At 63.0% G+C, this 16,330-nt stretch overlaps 3 protein-coding genes across 3 annotated transcripts in view; 2 read left to right on the top strand and 1 right to left on the bottom strand.

Annotated features, from left to right (window-relative positions):
- Positions 1-6: 6 nt before the first annotated feature.
- On the top strand, positions 7-2,263 carry PGLS (6-phosphogluconolactonase; the record flags this gene model as incomplete). The annotated part of the gene is given in 4 exon segments (XM_080361320.1): positions 7-285; positions 1,101-1,133; positions 1,135-1,209; positions 2,156-2,263. Coding segments are annotated over 4 exon segments (495 nt in total).
- A 94-nt stretch (positions 2,264-2,357) lies between these two features.
- Positions 2,358-13,831, top strand: COLGALT1 (collagen beta(1-O)galactosyltransferase 1; the record flags this gene model as incomplete). Its single annotated transcript, XM_080361319.1, is given in 17 exon segments — positions 2,358-2,504; positions 2,592-2,872; positions 5,364-5,474; positions 6,607-6,724; positions 6,803-6,937; positions 7,233-7,311; positions 7,314-7,436; positions 8,524-8,565; positions 8,568-8,642; positions 9,199-9,231; positions 9,234-9,274; positions 10,116-10,224; positions 10,319-10,449; positions 11,143-11,260; positions 11,263-11,269; positions 11,346-11,555; positions 13,495-13,831. Coding segments are annotated over 17 exon segments (2,097 nt in total), but the record flags the coding sequence as incomplete, so codon positions are not given.
- Positions 13,832-15,229: 1,398 nt separating this feature from the next.
- The window catches only part of PRKCSH (PRKCSH beta subunit of glucosidase II), a gene marked incomplete at its 5' end in the record, with an annotated part of 2,450 nt that continues 1,349 nt past the window's right edge, over positions 15,230-16,330 (bottom strand). Inside the window, 2 exon segments of the mRNA XM_080361314.1 lie at positions 15,230-15,560; positions 15,562-15,642. Coding sequence (XP_080217440.1) covers positions 15,504-15,560; positions 15,562-15,642 — 138 coding nt within the window. The 3' untranslated portion in view covers positions 15,230-15,503.

Here is a 16,330-nt window from a genome sequence, read left to right as displayed (position 1 = left end):
GGCGCTATGGCGGGGCGCGTCTCGGTGTTCCCGTCGCCGCAGGCGCTGGGCCGGGCGCTGGCGCGGCTGGTGGCGGAGCGGGCGGCGGAGGCGGCGGAGGCGGCGGGCGGGCGCTTCTCGGTGGCGCTGTCGGGGGGGAGCCTGGTGGGGTTGTTGTCCCGGGATCTTCCCGCCGCTGTTGCCGCCGCCGGTTCCGCCGCCGCCCCCGCGCGCTGGCTCGTGGCGTTTTGTGACGAGCGCCTCGTGCCGCTCGAGCACCCCGAGAGCACGTGCGGGGCCTATCAGGTGAGCGGGGTCTCCCCCCACCCCCCCCCAACCCGGATTTCCCCCCCCGGGTCCCCCCCCCCAACCTGGATCTCCCTCCCAAACCGGGTCCGTCCCCCCCCGACCCGGGTGTGTCCCCCCTCCCAACCGGGTCACCCACCCCCCCCAACCGGGTCCCTCCCTCCCCGGGTCCGTCCCCCAACCGGGTCCGTCCCCCCGCGACCCGGGTCCCCCCTCAACCCGGTTCCCCCCCCCCAACCGGGTCTCTCCCTCCCCGGGTCCCCCCCCAACCCGGATCCCCCCCCGCAACCGGGTCCGTCCCCCCCGAACCGGGTCCCCCCCACCCCCAACCCAGATCCCCCCCCCCAACCGGGTCCGTACCCCGCCGACCTGGGGCGTCCCTCCCCCCCCCCCCACAACCGGGGTCATTCCCCCCAACCGGGTCCCCCCCTCCCCGGATCCCCCCCACAACCGGGTCCGTCCCCCCCCGACCCGGGTCTCCCCCACCCCCAACCGGGTCTCCCTTCCCGAGTCCCCCCCCCCAACTGGGTCTGTCCCCCTCCAACCGGGTCGTGTCGTCCCCCCCAACCGGGTCCGTCCTCCCCCGACTCGGGTCCGTCCCCCCTCCCCAACCAGGACCCTCCTCAACCCGGGTCCCCCCCGCAACCCGGATCTCCCTCCCAAACCGGGTCTGTCCCCCCGACCCGGGTCGTCCCCCCGCAACGGGGTCCCCCCCCCGGGACCCCGCCCCTCCGGGCCCCCCCCGCCCGGTCCCGCCGCCCCGGCCCCCGCTCACCGGCCCCCCTCACCGTCCCGCTCACCGGCTGCTCCCGCAGGCGCAGCTGCTGCCGCAGCTGCCGGGGCCCGGCCCCGCGCGTGCTGAGCGTCGCCCCCGCGCTGGGCCCCGACGCCGCCGCCGATGACTACGCGGAGCAGCTGCGGCAGGTACGGCCAGCGCCCCTGCCCCCGGTGCCGTGTCCCCTGCCCCCGGTGCCGTGTCCCCTGCCCCCGGTTGCCGTGGCCCGGTCCCCGGTGCCGTGTCCCGGTGCCGTGTCCCCCTTCCTCCGGTGCCGTGTCCTGGTGCCGTGTCCCCTGCCCCCGGTGCCATGTCCTGGTTCTATGTCCCGTTCCCCCGGTGCCGTGTCCCGGTCCCCGCTTCTGTGTCCTATTACTCACCCCCCCGGTTCCATGTCCCATTTCCCCCCAGTTCCGTGTCCTGTTTCCCCCCCCGGTTCCGTGTCCCATTTCCCTGGTTCCATGTCCTATTACCCCCCCAGTTCCATGTCCCGTTCCCTGGTTCCGTGTCCCATTTCCCCCCCAGTTTCCGTGTCCATTTCCCCGCTTCCGTGTCCCATTTCCCCCCCAGTTCCACATCCCATTCCCCCGCTTCCGTGTCCCATTTCCCCAGTTCCGTGTCCCATTTCTTCTCTGGGTTTCGTGTCCCATTTCTCCCCGGCTTCCATGTCCCCATTTCCCCCCCGCTCTGTGTCCCATTTCCCCTGGGTTCTGTGTCCCATTCCCCCGCTTCCGTGTCCCATTTCCCCCCCCAGTTCACATCCCATTCCCCCCGCTTCTGTGTCCCATTTCCCCCGCTTCTGTGTCCCCATTCCCCCGCTTCTGTGTCCCATTCCCCCACTTCCGTGTCCCATTTCCCCCCCAGTTCCACATCCCATTCCCCGCTTCTGTGTCCCATTCCCCCGCTTCCATGTCCCATTTCTCCCCAGTTCCGTGTCCCATTTCCCCCCCAGTCCCACATCCCATTCCCTGGTTCCCTGTCCCATTTCCCCCCACTTCCCTGTCCCATTTCCCCCCGCTTCCCTGTCCCATTTCCCCCGCTTCCACGTCCCATTTCCCCCCTGGATCCCACGTCCCGCTGCCGTCTGTCCCGCAGGCGTTCCCGGGCCAGCCCGTGCCGGTGTTCGACCTGGTGCTGCTGGGCGTGGGGCCGGACGGCCACACGGGCTCCCTGTTCCCGGGGGCACCGGCTGCCTGCGGGTGAGCAGGACCCCCCCAAAGGACCCCCCCCCAAAGGACCCCCCAACCTGCTCCGTGTGTCGCGCGTTAACAAACGCCGTTTTTTGGCGTTTCCGCTGTTCCAGGAGACGCAGAAAATCGTGGCCGCCATCACCGACTCGCCGAAGCCGCCGGCGGCGCGGGTGACGCTGACGCTGCCGGTGCTGAACGCGGCGCGCGCCGTGGTGTTCGTGGCCACGGGGGCGGGCAAAGCCGACGTCCTGAAGGTTCGTAGCCAAACCTGTTGGTTCTAACACACCCCGCCGGGTGTTGTGTTGGTTGGGGGTCCCTGTCACCGTCCCCTCTCCCCGCAGCGTGTTCTGGAGGGGGGGGAGGCGCAGGATGAGCCCCTCCCAGCCGCGCTGGTGCGGCCACGCTCGGGGCAGCTCCGCTGGTTTCCTGGACGCGGCGGCGGCCGCGGCGCTGACGGTGCCGGTGGAGAAAACACGATGGTGACGGTGATGATGGTGACGGTGATGATGGTGACGGTGCCGTTCACCCCGTGGCTTGAAACGCTGGTGTTTAACCGGTTCTGGACCAAACGAGGCTTCGCCGGCGCGCGAGTTCCCGCGTGGTGGTTCCGCGGTGACAAATGGTTCGTCCCGGTTGCTGTGATGCTAAAGTGGGGGGGGGGACAGTAATGGGTGGATTCTGGGGCTTTTTTGGTTGTTGTTTGTCGTCCTGGATGTGGAATGAGATGAGGGAGGGAGATGGGGCAGGGGGACAGAGATTTGGGGACAGAGACTTGGGGACAGGGAGGGGCCAGGATGGGGCAGGGGACAGAGATTTGGGGACAGAGACTTGGGGACAGAGAGGGGCCAGAGATTTGGGGACACAGATTGGGGGGCACAGAAGGGCCAGGATGGGGCAGGGGACAGAGATTTGGGGACAGAGATTTGAAGACATGGAGAGGCCAAGATGGGGCAGGGGACACAGATTTGGGGACACAGATTGGGGGGACACAGAAGGGCCAGGATGGGGCAGGGGACAGAGATTTGGGGACAGAAAGGGGCCAGGATGGGGCAGGGGACAGAGATTCAGGGACAGAGATTTGGGGATGGGGTGGGGGACAAGAGATTTGGGACAGGGAGGACACAGATTTGGGGACACAGATTGGGGGAAACAGATGGGCCAGGTTGGGGCAGGGGACAGAGATTCGGGGCAGAGATTTGGGGACAGGGAGGGGCCAGAGATTTGGGGACACAGATTGGGGGACATGGAGGAGCCAAGATGGGGCAGAGGACAGAGATTCGGGGACAAAGATTTGGGGATGGGGCGGGGGGCCAGAGATTTGGGACAAGGAGGGGCCAGAGATTTGGGGACACAGATTGGGGGACACGAAGGGCCAGGATGGGGCAGAGGCCAGAGATTTGGGGACAGATATTTGGAGACATGGAGAGGCCAAGATGGGGCAGGGGCCAGAGATTTGGGGACACAGATTGGGGGACACAGATTGGGGGACAGGGAGGGGCCAGGATGGGGCGGGGGCCAGAGATTTGGGGACAGGGAGGGGACACAGATTTGGGGACACAGACTGGGGGACATGGAGGAGCCAGGATGGGGCAGGGGGACAAGAAATTTGGCAACAGGGCGGGGCGATGGAAGCAGAGAAGGGGCGTGCCCACAGCGTGGGGAGGGCGTGGCCATCGTATTACCCGCCCCTAGCGAGGGGCGTGGCCAGCGCGCGTTCTGCCCATAGCGGGCTCTGCCCGGGGCGGGGGCGTGATCACGTTGGGGCGTGGCCTGTTGGGGGCGTGTCCAGGGGCGTGTCCCAGGGCGCAGCATGGCGGCGGCGCGGCCGTGGCCGCTGCTGCCTGCTGGCGCTGGCGGCGGGGGCCGGTTCCAGCCCCGGGGCCGCTGCCCGGTCGGCGGGTATTTCCCCGAGGAGCGCTGGAACCCCGAGTCGCCGCTGCGGCCGCCGCGGGTGGCGATCGCGCTGCTGGCGCGGAAACGCGGCGCACGCGCTGCCGGTGGCGCTGGGGGCGCTGGAGCGGCTGCGGCACCCGAAGGAGCGGACGGGCGCTGTGGTGGGGGGGGGCGGGACACCGCGGTGGGGGGGGACACCGGGACGGGGGAGGAGGGGACACCGGGAGGGCCCGGGCTGAGCGGGCCCGATGTCCCCGCGGGCACCCGAAGGAAGCGAAACGGCGGCGCTGTGGTGGGGGGACGGGATGGGGGGGGCACCGGGACAAGGAGGGGGACACCGGACAAGGAGGGGGACACCGGGACAAGGAGGGGGGACACTGGGACGAGGGGGGGGACACCGGGACACCGAGGGGTCCCGCTGTCCCTGCAGGCACCTGAAGGAGCAGATGGCGCTGTGGTGGGGGGGGACAGGACAGGGGAGGACACCGGGACAAGGGGGACACCGGGACAAGGGGGGGACATGGGACAAGGGGGGTGACACCAGGACAAGGAGGGGGACGCGGGGTAAGGGGGGACACCGGGACACTGAGGGGTCCGCTGTCCCTGCAGGCACCCGAAGGAGCAGACAGTGCTGTGGTGGGGGACATGGGATGGGGGGGACACGGGGACAAGGGGGAACACGGGGACAAGGGGGGAAATGGGGGACAAGGCGGGACACGGGGACAAGGGGGGGACACCGGGACAAGAGGGGACTCCAGGACAGGGGGGGACACAGGGACAAGGGGGACACCGGACAGGTGGGGACCACCGGGACACCGGGACAGGTGGGGACCACCGGGACAGGGGGGGACATGGGGACAAGGGGGGACCCCAGGACAGGGGAGACACAGGGACAAGGGGGGACCCTAGGACAGGAGGGGACACCGGAACAAGGGGGGGACCCGGCGCTGAGGACTCCAGTGTCCCGCGGGCACCCAAGGAGCGGGTGGCGCTTTATTTGGGGGGGACACCGGGACAGTGGGGACAGTGACATTGGGGGAACAGGGAGGACACCGAGGGGGGGACCCGGGGCTGGCGGGTTCAGTGTTCCCGTGGGGACCCCAAGGAGTGTCCAGCACTCTGGGCGGGGGGGATGGGGACACCGTGGGGGGTGACGCGGGGACAGGGAGTGACATGGGGGTGACGCGGGGACAGGGGGTGACACGGGGGTGTCCCCGCAGGGTGGCCACGGATCACAGCGTGGACAACACGACGGCGATGCTGCGCGAGTGGCTGGGCCGGGTGCGGGGCCTCTACCACCGCGTGGAGTGGCGGCCGCAGGAGGAGCCGCGGTGAGCGGGGACACCGGGGGGGACATTGAGGGGGGGACAACGCGGGGGTGGCACGGGAGAGGGGACAACAGGGGGAGACACCATGGGAGGGGACAGTGGGGTTGGCATGAGGGTGGGGGACAATGGGAGAGGGGACAGTGGGTTGGCATCAGAGCCAGGGGGGGACACGAGGGGACAAGGGAGACACCATGAGAGGGGACAATGGGAGAGGGGACAATGGGGTTGGCACCAGAGATGGGGGGGGAACTGGGAGAGGTGACAACGTGGGGGAGACACCATGAGAGGGGACAATGCGATTGGCACCAGAGTTGGGGAGGGGGGGGGACCAGGAGAGGGGACAATATGGGGGGAGACACCATGAGAGAGGACAATGGGGTTGGCATCAGAGCTGGGGGGGGAATGGGAGAGGGGACAATGGGGTTGGCACCAGAGTTGGGGGGGGACCTGGAGAGGGGACAATGTGGGGGGAGACACCATAAGAGGGGACAATGGGGTTGGCATCAGAGCGGGCGGACACCATGAGAGGGGACAACAGGGTTGGCACCAGAGTTGGGGGGGGGACATGAGGGGACAAGGGAGACACGAGAGGGGACAATGGAGTTGGCACCAGAGCTGGGGGGGGACACCATGAGAGGGACAATGGGGTTGGCACTAGAGTTGGGGAGGGACCTGGAGAGGGGACAATGGGATTGGTACCAGAGTTGGGGGGGGGGGGGGGGGGGACGGACACCAGGAGAGGGGACAATGTGGGGGTCAGGACAGCAGTAGGGGGCAGCTCAGGGTCCTGAGGACTGTGGGTGGTTTTGGGGGAGCAGCTGAGGGATTTGGGGGTGCAGCTCAGAGTCCTGAGGGCCTTGGGGGTCAAGAGGGCATAGGGGGGTTTGGGGATGTTTGGGGGTGCAGCTCAAGGTCCCGAGGGCTTTAGGGGGACAGGAGTGCATTGGTGGGTTTGGGCAGGTTGGGGGTACAGCTGAGGGTCCTGAGGGCTTTGGGGGACAGGAGGGCATTGGGGGGCTTGGAAGGTTTGGGATGCAGCTCAGGGTCCTGAGGGCTTTGGGGGGGTCAGGAGGGCATAGGGGGGTTTGGGAAGGTTGAGGGTGCAGCTGAGGGTCCTGGGTGCCGTGCCCCCCAGGTCGTACCCCGATGAGGAGGGTCCCAAGCACTGGTCCCCGTCGCGCTACGAGCACGTGATGAAGCTGCGTCAGGCGGCGCTGGACTCGGCCCGCGCCATCTGGGCCGATTACCTGCTGGTGAGGGGGGCGTCGGGGGGCGGGGGGAGGGACACGCGGCCCCACGGTGACGGTGACAGTGACGGTGACGCGGGGCAGTTCCTGGACGCCGACAACGTGCTGACCAACCCCGCCACGCTGGCGCTGCTGATGGCCGAGAACAGGACGGTGGTGGCGCCCATGCTGGACTCGCGCGCCGCCTACTCCAACTTCTGGTGCGGGATGACGGCGCAGGTGGGGACGCAGCCGCGGCGCCCTGGGTGCTGGGTCCCCTGGGTGCTGGGTCCCCTGGGTGCTGGGTCCCTTGGGTGCAGTTTCCATGTCCCCTGGGCACTTGAGTCCCTTTGGTGCTGAGTCCCTTGGGTGCCGGGCCCTTGGGTACTGGGTCCCCTGGGTGCTGGGTCCATATCCCTTGGGTGCCGGGTCCCTTGGGTGCTGGGTCCATGTCCCTTGGGTGCCGGGTCCCCTGGGTGCTGTGTCCCTTGGGTGCCACGTTCTCCACGTCCCCGCGTGTGGTCCTGTATCCCAGGGCTATTACCGGCGCACCCCGGCGTACCTGCCGCTGCGGCGGCGCGAGCGGCGCGGCTGCTTCGCGGTGCCCATGGTGCACTCACCTTCCTGCTGGACCTGCGGCGCGAGGCCACGCGGGCGCTGGCCTTCTACCCGCCCCACCCCCACTACACCGGCGCCTTCGATGACATCATCGTCTTCGCCTTCTCCTGCCGCCAGGCTGGTGAGGGGCCGCTTGGCCTTGGCTTTGGGCTGGGCTTAGGCTTAGCTTTGGGTCGGTTTAGACTTGGCTTGGGCTGGGCTTAGACTTGGCTTTGGGTCCGGCTTAGACTTGGCTTGGGCTGGGCTTAGACTTAGCTTTGGGTCGGGCTTAGGTTGGCTTTGGGTCGGGCTTAGACTTGGCTTTGGTTCAGGCTTAGACTTGGTTTTGGGCTGGGTTTAGACTTGGCTTTGGGCTGGGCTTAGACTTGGCTTTGGGCTGGGCTTAGACTTGGCTTTGGGTCGGGCTTAGACTTGGCTTTGGGGCTGGGCTTAGACTTGGCTTTGGGCTGGGCTTAGACTTGGCTTGGGCTGGCTTAGACTTGGCTCAGGCTAGCAGTGGCTTGGGCTGGGCTTGGACTGGCTTGGCATTGGCTTTGGATTGGGCATAGGCTTGGCTTGTGCTGGGCTGGGCCTGGTCTTGGCCTGGGTTTAGCCTTGGCTTGAGCTAGACTTAACTTTGGCTTTAGCCTCACCTTGGGCTGGGCTTATCCTTGGCTTGGGGCTGCCCTGAGCTGTGGCTTTGGGCTGGCGGTGACTTTGGGCTGGCTTTACCTTGGCTTTAGGTTGGCCTTCACTTTAACTCCAGCTCAGCATTAAGTTCACCGCAGCTTAACTTTTACTTCAACCTGGCATTAACTTTAGCCTGGTTTAACTTCAACTTCTGCCTCAACTTCAGTTTTAGCCGTGCTTAACTTCAGTTTCATCGCAGTGTTAATTTCAACCCAGCTTAACCATAATTTCATCTTGGTGCTAACTTAAGCCTGGCTTAACTTCAACTCCAGCTTGGTTTTAACTCCAGCCCAGCTTAACTTCAGCTTTAGCCTGGCTTAACTTCAACTTTAGGCTGTCTTTAACTTTAGCTTGGCTTAAGTTCAGCTTTAGCTTGGCTTAACTTCAGCTTTAGCCTGGCATTAACTTTAGCTTAGCTTAACTTCACCCTCCCTTTGCTTACTTTGTTTTAGCCTCCCTTAACCTTAAGTCCAGCCCAGTTTAACTCCAGCCCGGCTTAACTGCGGCTCCAGCCTGGCCTAACGGGTCCCGCTCCTCAGGGGTGCAGATGTTCGTGTCCAAACGGGCGCCGTTCGGGTTCCTGCGGTGCCGCTGCGGTCGCAGAGCTCCCTGCGCGACGAGGCCGACAGCTTCCTGCACGTCACCCTGGAGATCATGGGTGAGGGGACATGGAGGGACATGGGGACACCCCCAGGGTCACCCCCTGACCCTGGAGATCATGGGTGGGGACATGGGGACACCCCCAGGTCACCCTGAAGATCATGGGTGAGGGGACATGGGGGGATATGGGGACACCCCCAGGGTCACCCCCTGACCCTGGAGATCATGGGTGAGGACATGGGGGGACATGGGGGACATTCTCAGGTCACCCTGGAGATCATGGGTGAGGACATGGGGACACCCCCTGACCCTGGAGATCATGGGTGAGGGGACATGGGGACACCCCCACGTCACCCCCTGGCCCTGGAGATCATGGGTGAGGACATGGGGACACCCCCAGGTCACCCTGGAGATCATGGGTGAGGGGACATGGGGGGACATGGGGACACCCCCAGGGTCACCCCTTGACCCTGGAGATCATGGGTGAGGACATGGGGACACGGGGTCACCCTGGAGACCGTGGGTGAGGACATGGGGACTCGGGGGGCCAGCGGGACACACCCAGCGGTGTCACCGTCACCCCGTCCCCACCTGGCGCCGTGTCCCCCCCGCAGTGAAGAACCCCCCTGCGGAGCCGACCCCCCACATCTGGGTCCCCCCAAAGTCCCCGACAAGATGGGATTTGACGAGGTGAGGAATGGGCGGGGCTGAAATGCGCGGGGCCTCGGTGGGCGGGGTTGAAATGGGCGGGGCCTCAGTGGGCGGGGTTGAAATGGGCGGAGCCTCGGTGGGTGGGGCCGAAATGGGCGTGGTCTCCGTGGGTGGGGCTGAAACGGGCGTGGTCTCGGTGGGTGGGGCTGAAACGGGCGTGGCCTCACTGGGTGGGGGTGGAATGGGTGGGGTCTCAGTGGGTGGGGCTGAAATGGGCGGGGCCTCGTGGGTGGAGCCCCATTGGGGGATTTTCATGCATTTCCCCCCCAATTTTCCTGCCATTTCCCCCCAATTTCCTGCCATTTTCCCCCCTAATTTCCTGCCATTTCTCCCCCCATTTTCCTGCCGTTTCCCCCCCATTTTCCTGCCATTTCCCTCCCCCAATTTCCTGCCATTTCCCCCAATTTTCCTGCCTTCCCCCCATTTTCTGCCATTCCCCCGCCATGATTTTCCTACCATCCCCCCAATTTTCCTGCCATTTCCCCCCATTTTCCTGCCATTTCCCCCCAATTTTCCTGCCGTTCCCCCCCCATTTTCCTGCTTTTTCCCCATAATTTTCCTGCCATTTCCCCCTAATTTCCTGCTGTTTCCTCCCCTATTTTCCTGCCATTTCCCCCCCAATTTTCCTACCCTTTCCCCCCCCCAATTTCCTGCCGTTTCTTCCCCCCCAATTTCCTGCCATTTCCCCCCCAATTTTCCCGCCATTTCCCCCCAATTTTCCCGCCATTTCCCCCCCAATTTTCCCGCCATTTCCCCCCAATTTCCCGCCATTTCCCCCACATTTTCCCACCATTACCCCCCCATTTTAATGCCCCCCCAGGTTTTCCTGATCAACCTGCCCCGCCGCGCCGACCGCCGGGCGCGGATGCTGCGCACGCTGCACGAGCAGGAGATCGCGGCCAAGCTGGTGGAGGCCGTGGACGGCAGGGTGGGGGGGGGGCGGGTCTGTCCTGTCCTGGGGGGGGGGGTCCATGTCCCAGTGGGGGGGTTCCATGTGTGTGACCCCCTCCCGGTGTCGCAGGGCGCTGAACAGCAGCCAGGTGGAGGCGCTGGGCGTGCGGATGCTGCCCGGGTACCGCGACCCCTACCACGGGCGGCCCCTGACGCGGGGGGAGCTCGGCTGCTTCCTCAGCCACCACCGCGTCTGGCAGGAGGTGACGGGACCCACACCTGGGGGGCAGGACCCCCGGGCCCCATGGGAATGATGGGGGGGGACCCAGAGATGATGGGCAGACCCTGGTCCCCATAGGGAATGGGGGGACGACCCCGGTCCCTGTGGGAATGGGGGAGGATGGACCCAGAAATGGGGGGCAGGACCCCGGTCCCTATGGGAATGAGGGGGGACCTAGAGATGTGGGGCAAGACCTGGTCCCCATGGGAATGATGGGGGGGGACCCAGAGATGGGGGGCAGGACCCCAGTCCCTAATCCTGGTGATAATGGGGGGTGAGTAGCTAGTCCAGGCAAATATGGGGGGCAAATCCCTAATCCTGAGGTATATGGGGGGCAAACCCCTAATCCAGGAGAATATGGGGGGCAAATCCCTAATCCAGGAGAACATGGGGGGCAAACCCCTATCCAGGAGAATATGGGGGGACAAATCCCTAATCCTGGGGGCATATGGGGGGGGCAAACCCCTAATCCTGGGGCTATGGGGGGCAAATCCCTAATCCTGGGGTCAGCAAGGGAGACGAGACCTTAATCTCAATGGGAAAGACGGGGACAAGGACGAGGACACATCCCCAATCCCGCCTGTTTGAGTGGGAACTTCCCCCGTAAACCCCCATTTCCATTAACCCCCCAATTTCCCATTAACGAATTAACTCCCCTTAACTGGTCCCGGCGCAGATCGCGGCGCGGGGCCTGTCCCGCTCGCTGGTGTTCGAGGACGACCTGCGCTTCGAGATCTTCTTCAAGCGCCGCCTCACCACGCTGATGCGCGACCTGGAGGCGGCCGCGCTGCCCTGGACCTCATGTGAGCACCCCCCCCTTCCCGATCCCAATTAATGAACCCCTTCATTAACTCACCCGCGCTAACGACACCCCCGCAGCTACATCGGGAGGAAGCGGGCTGCAGGCGGAGCAGCCCGAGCGGGGCCGGTGCCGGGCGTGCGGAACCTGGTGGAGGCCGGCTACTCGTACTGGACGCTGGGCTACGCGCTGTCGCTGCGCGGTGCTCGCAAGCTGCTGGCGGCGCGGCCGCTGGGGAAGATGCTGCCGGTCGACGAGTTCCTGCCCGTCATGTTCGACAAGCACCCCATGTGAGTTTTGGGGGGACACGGAGGGGTCTGGGGGACCCTTGGGGGTGTTTTAGTGGCGCTTTGGGGGTGTGTTTGGTGGCGTCAATGGCTGCGTTTCCCTCCACAGTTTGATTGTGTCCTTTGGTTCTGTGTCCCTTCTCAGCCCATTTCATGTCCCCTTGTCCCATCTTCCTCATCCTCTTGGAGCCGTTTCCCCCCAGCCCTGAGAACCGGCGGCAGTTCCCCTGCCCCGTTCTCTCCCCATTTCTCCTCATTTTCACCATTTTCCCTTAATTTCCCCTCATTTCCCCTCAGCCCCGAGTACCGGCGGCTGTTCCACCCCCCGTTCTCTCCCCATTTCTCCCCATTTTCCCCACTTTTAGCCCCATTTCTCCTCATTTTCCCCACTTTCAGCCCCATTTCTCCTCATTTTCCCCCCATTTCTCCTCATTTTCCCCCCATTTCTCCTCATTTCCCCCCATTCTCCTCATTTCCCAGCCCGAGTACTGGCGCAGTTCCCCCCCCCCGTTCTCTCCTCATTTCTCCCCATTTTCACCACTTTTACCCCCATTTCTCCTCATTTTCACCAATTTCCCTGCATTTCCCTCATTTCCCCTCAGCCCGGAGTACTGGCGCAGTTCCCCCGCCCTGTTCTCTCCCCATTTCCCCCGTTTTCCCCCCATTTCTATCTCCATTTCTATCTCCATTTCTCTGCCCATTTCCCCCCCATTTCTCTGCCCATTTTCCCCCCCATTTCTCTGCCCATTTTCCCCCATTTCTCCCCATTTTCCCCCCATTTCTCTCCCCATTTCTCCCCATTTTCCCCCCATTTTCCCCGCATTTCTCTCCCCATTTCTCCCCATTTCCCCCCATTTCTCTCCCCATTTCCCCCCATTTCTCTCCCCATTTCTCCCCATTTCTCTCCCCATTTCTCCCCATTTCTATCTCCATTTCTCCCCATTTCCCCACTTTTAGCCCCATTTCTCCCCATTTTCCCCACTTGTAGCCCCATTTCTCCCATTTCCCCCACTTTAGCACCATTTCTCCCCATTTCCCCCACTTTCAGCCCCATTTCTCCTCATTTCCCCCTCAGCCCTGAGTACCGGCAGCAGTTCCCCCACCCCATTCTCTCCCCATTTCCCCTCATTTTCACCATTTTCCCCTCATTTCTCCTCATTTTCCCTCATTTTCCCCTCATTTCTCCTCATTTCCCCCCCATTTCTCCTCATTTCCCCTCAGCCCAGAGTACCGGCGGCACTTTCCCCCCCCATTCTCTCCCCATTTCCCCTCATTTTCACCACTTTTACCCCCATTTCTCCTCATTTCCCCTCAGCCCTGAGTACCGGCGGCACTTCCCCCCCGATTCTCTCCCCATTTCCCCTCATTTTCACCATTTTCCCCTCATTTCTCCTCATTTCCCCCCATTTCTCCTCATTTCCCCTCAGCCCGGAGTACCGGCGGCACTTCCCCCCCCATTCTCTCCCCATTTCCCCTCATTTTCACCATTTTCCTCTCATTTCTCCTCATTTCCCCCCCATTTCCCCTCAGCCCAGAGTGCCAGCAGCACTTCCCCCCCCATTCTCTCCCCATTTCTCCTCATTTTCACCATTTTCCCCCCCATTTCTCCTCATTTCCACTCAGCCCGAGTACCGGCGGCAGTTCCCCCCCCGTTCTCTCCCCATTTCTCCCCATTTTCCCCACTTTTACCCCCATTACTCCCCATTTTCCTCACTTTACACCCATTACTCCCCATTTCCCCACTTTTAGCCCCATTTCTCCCCATTTTCCCCACTTTCAGCCCCATTTCTCCTCATTTTCCCCCCATTTCTCCTCATTTCCCTCCCATTTCTCCTCATTTCCCCTCAGCCCGGAGTACCGGCGGCAGTTCCCGCCCCCCATTCTCTCCCCATTTCTCCCCATTTCCACCACTTTTACCCCAATTTCCCCCCATTTCCCTCAGCCCGGAGTACCGGCGGCAGTTCCCGCGCCGTGACCTGGCCGCGTTCTCCGTGGACCCGCTGCTCGTGTTCCCCACGCACTACACGGGGGACGCCGGGTACGTCAGCGACACCGAGACCTCGGTGCTGTGGGACGACGAGGCCACGCCCACCGACTGGGATCGCGCGCGCGCGCGGGGGGCGCGCCGCGACGGGCACGCGCACGCGCACGCGCACGCGGACGCGGACACGGTGGGGCTGGGGGACGCGGACGCGGACACGGGGGGGCTGGGGGACGCGGATATGGACACGGGGGGGCTCCGGGATATGGATGTGGACACGGGGGGGCTGCGGGAATAGCTCTGACCCCCCCCCCCCCCCCAAATCCTTAAAGTCGACGTTTATTTTTGGTCCGTGAGGTTTATTTCTTGGGGGGGGGGGGGGGGGGGGGGGGGGGGGGGTGGGGGTTTGTTGGGGTTATTTTGGGGTTTATTCCTGGGGTTATTTTATTTCAGGTTCATTTATTGGGTTGATTTCTTGGGTGTATTTTATATATTGGGGTTCATGTCTTGGGGTATATTTTATATATTGGGGTTCATTTGGGGTTCGTGTCTTGGGGTTCATTTCTTGGGGTGTATTTTATATATTGGGGTTCATTTCCTGGGGTGTATTTTATATAATTGGGCTTCATTTGGGGTTCATGTCTTGGGGTTCATTTCTTGGGTGTATTTTATATATTGGGGTTCATTTGGGGTTCATGTCTTGGGGTTGATTCTTGGGGTGTATTTTATATATTGGGGTTCATTTGGGGTTCGTGTCTTGGGGTTCATTTCTTGGGGTGTATTTTATATATTGGGGTTCATTTCTTGGGGTATATTTTATATATTGGGGTTCATTGGGGTTCATGTCTTGGGGTGTATTTTATATATTGGGGTTAATTTGGGGTTCGTATCTTGGGGTTCATTTCTTGGGGTGTATTTTATATATTGGGGTTCATTTGGGTTTCATGTCTTGGGTGTATTTTATATATTGGGGTTCATTTGGGTTCATGTCTTGGGGTTCATTTCTTGGGGTGTATTTTATATATTGGGGTTCATTTCAGGTTCATTTCTTGGGGTGTATTTTGGGTTCATTTCATTTCCTGGGGTTCATTTCTTGGTCTTATTTTGGGTTGATTTCTTGGGGTTCATTTTAGGTTCATTTCTTGGGTTTATTTCTTGGGGTTCATTTCAGGTTCATTTCGGGTCCATTTCTGGGTTCATTTCAGGTCCATTTTGGGTTCATTTCAGGCTCATTTTGGGTCCATTTTGGTTCCATTTCAGGTTCATTTTGGTCCATTTTGGGCTCCTTTTGGTTCATTTCGGGGGTTCATTCAGGTCCATTTGGGTTCATTTTGGGTTTGTTTTGGGCTCATTTCAGGCTCATTTCGAGTCCATTTTGGGTCCATTTCGGGTCCATTTCGGGTTCGTTTTGGGCTCATTTCAGGCTCATTTTGGGTTTATTTTGGGTCCATTTTGGGTTTGTTTTGGGCTCATTTCAGGTCCATTTTGGTTCATTTCGGGTCCATTTCAGGCTCATTTCGGGTTCATTTCTGGTGGTCTCAGTTTTATTTCTCGGGGTTCATTTCTTGCCCCCCCCCCCCCCCCCCACCCCACAGGGACCCCAATTGGGGGGGGGCACACTGGTTATCACCACCCCATGTCCCCCCCCACCCTGGCTCAGTCACATTATCCCATCACGTGTCCCCCCTAAAAAACACCCCCCCCCCCCAGGCTCTCTGGTTGTGGTCCCTTGAGGTCCCAGAGCAGGGAAACTGAGGCAGGGTTGGTGTTCCAACCCCCCCCCCCCCCCCAAAAAGAGGGACCCCCCCCAGGGGACAACAGCAATGGGGATGGTCCCCTTGAGCGAACGGTTTGACCCCCCAATAGGGGAAACTGAGGCACGGCTGGAGCGGGGCGTCCCATGTGAGGTTGGGGGGGGGTCCAGTGGTGCTGGGGTGGGGGGGTCCGGGTGGTGCTGGGGGTACCCGGGGTCAGAGCTCGTCGTGGTCATCGTGCGCGGGGGGGGCGGCGCGGCACGCGGCCGGTGTCCACCAGCTCCATCAGGTACTCGCAGCGGCTCGGCTCCGTGGTGGCCGTCACCGCCGTGTCCGTCCCGCACGACAGCTTCACCTGCGCCATTGGGGGGGGGGGGCAAAGGGGGGGGGGGTCAGTGGGGAGGGGGATACACCCCCCGCTGGGGGACATGGGACAACCCCTGGGGACATGGGACATAGCCCAGGGAAGGGGACACCCCCCAAGGGATAGGGACACAACCACCCAGGGATGGGGACACACCCCCCCCCCCCCCAGGGATGGGGCACCCCCTGGGGACATGGGACATACCCCAGGGAAGGGGCACCCCAAGGGATGGGGACACACCCCCCCAGGGATGGGGCACCCCCCAAGGGGATAGGGACACCCCCCTTGGGGACATGGGGCACCCCCCAGGGGACATACCCCAGGGAAGGGGCACCCCAAGGGATGGGGACACCCCCCACCCGGGGACATGGGACAACCCCTGGGGACATGGGGCACCCCCCGGGGGACATGGGACATACCCCAGGGAAGGGGCACCCCAAGGGATGGGGACACCCCCCTGCGGACATGGGACATACCCTAGGGATGGGGACACCCCCCAGGGACAGGGATACCCCCCTGGGGACATGGGGTACCCTAAGGGGATGGGGACACCCCCCCCCAGGGTCATAGGACACTCCCAGGGATGGGGCCCCCCCCCCCCCCCCCCCCCCCCCCCTCCCCGGGGACATGGGGCACCCCCAGGGGATGGGGACACCCCCAGGAATGGGGACACCCATTA

The sequence above is a fragment of the Nesoenas mayeri genome (genome assembly GCF_963082525.1).
Source record: "Nesoenas mayeri genome assembly, chromosome: 31".
Taxonomy (NCBI): Eukaryota; Metazoa; Chordata; class Aves; order Columbiformes; family Columbidae; genus Nesoenas; species Nesoenas mayeri.
Note: the sequence above shows the minus strand (reverse complement) of the source record. Positions and strands in the feature narration are given on the sequence as shown.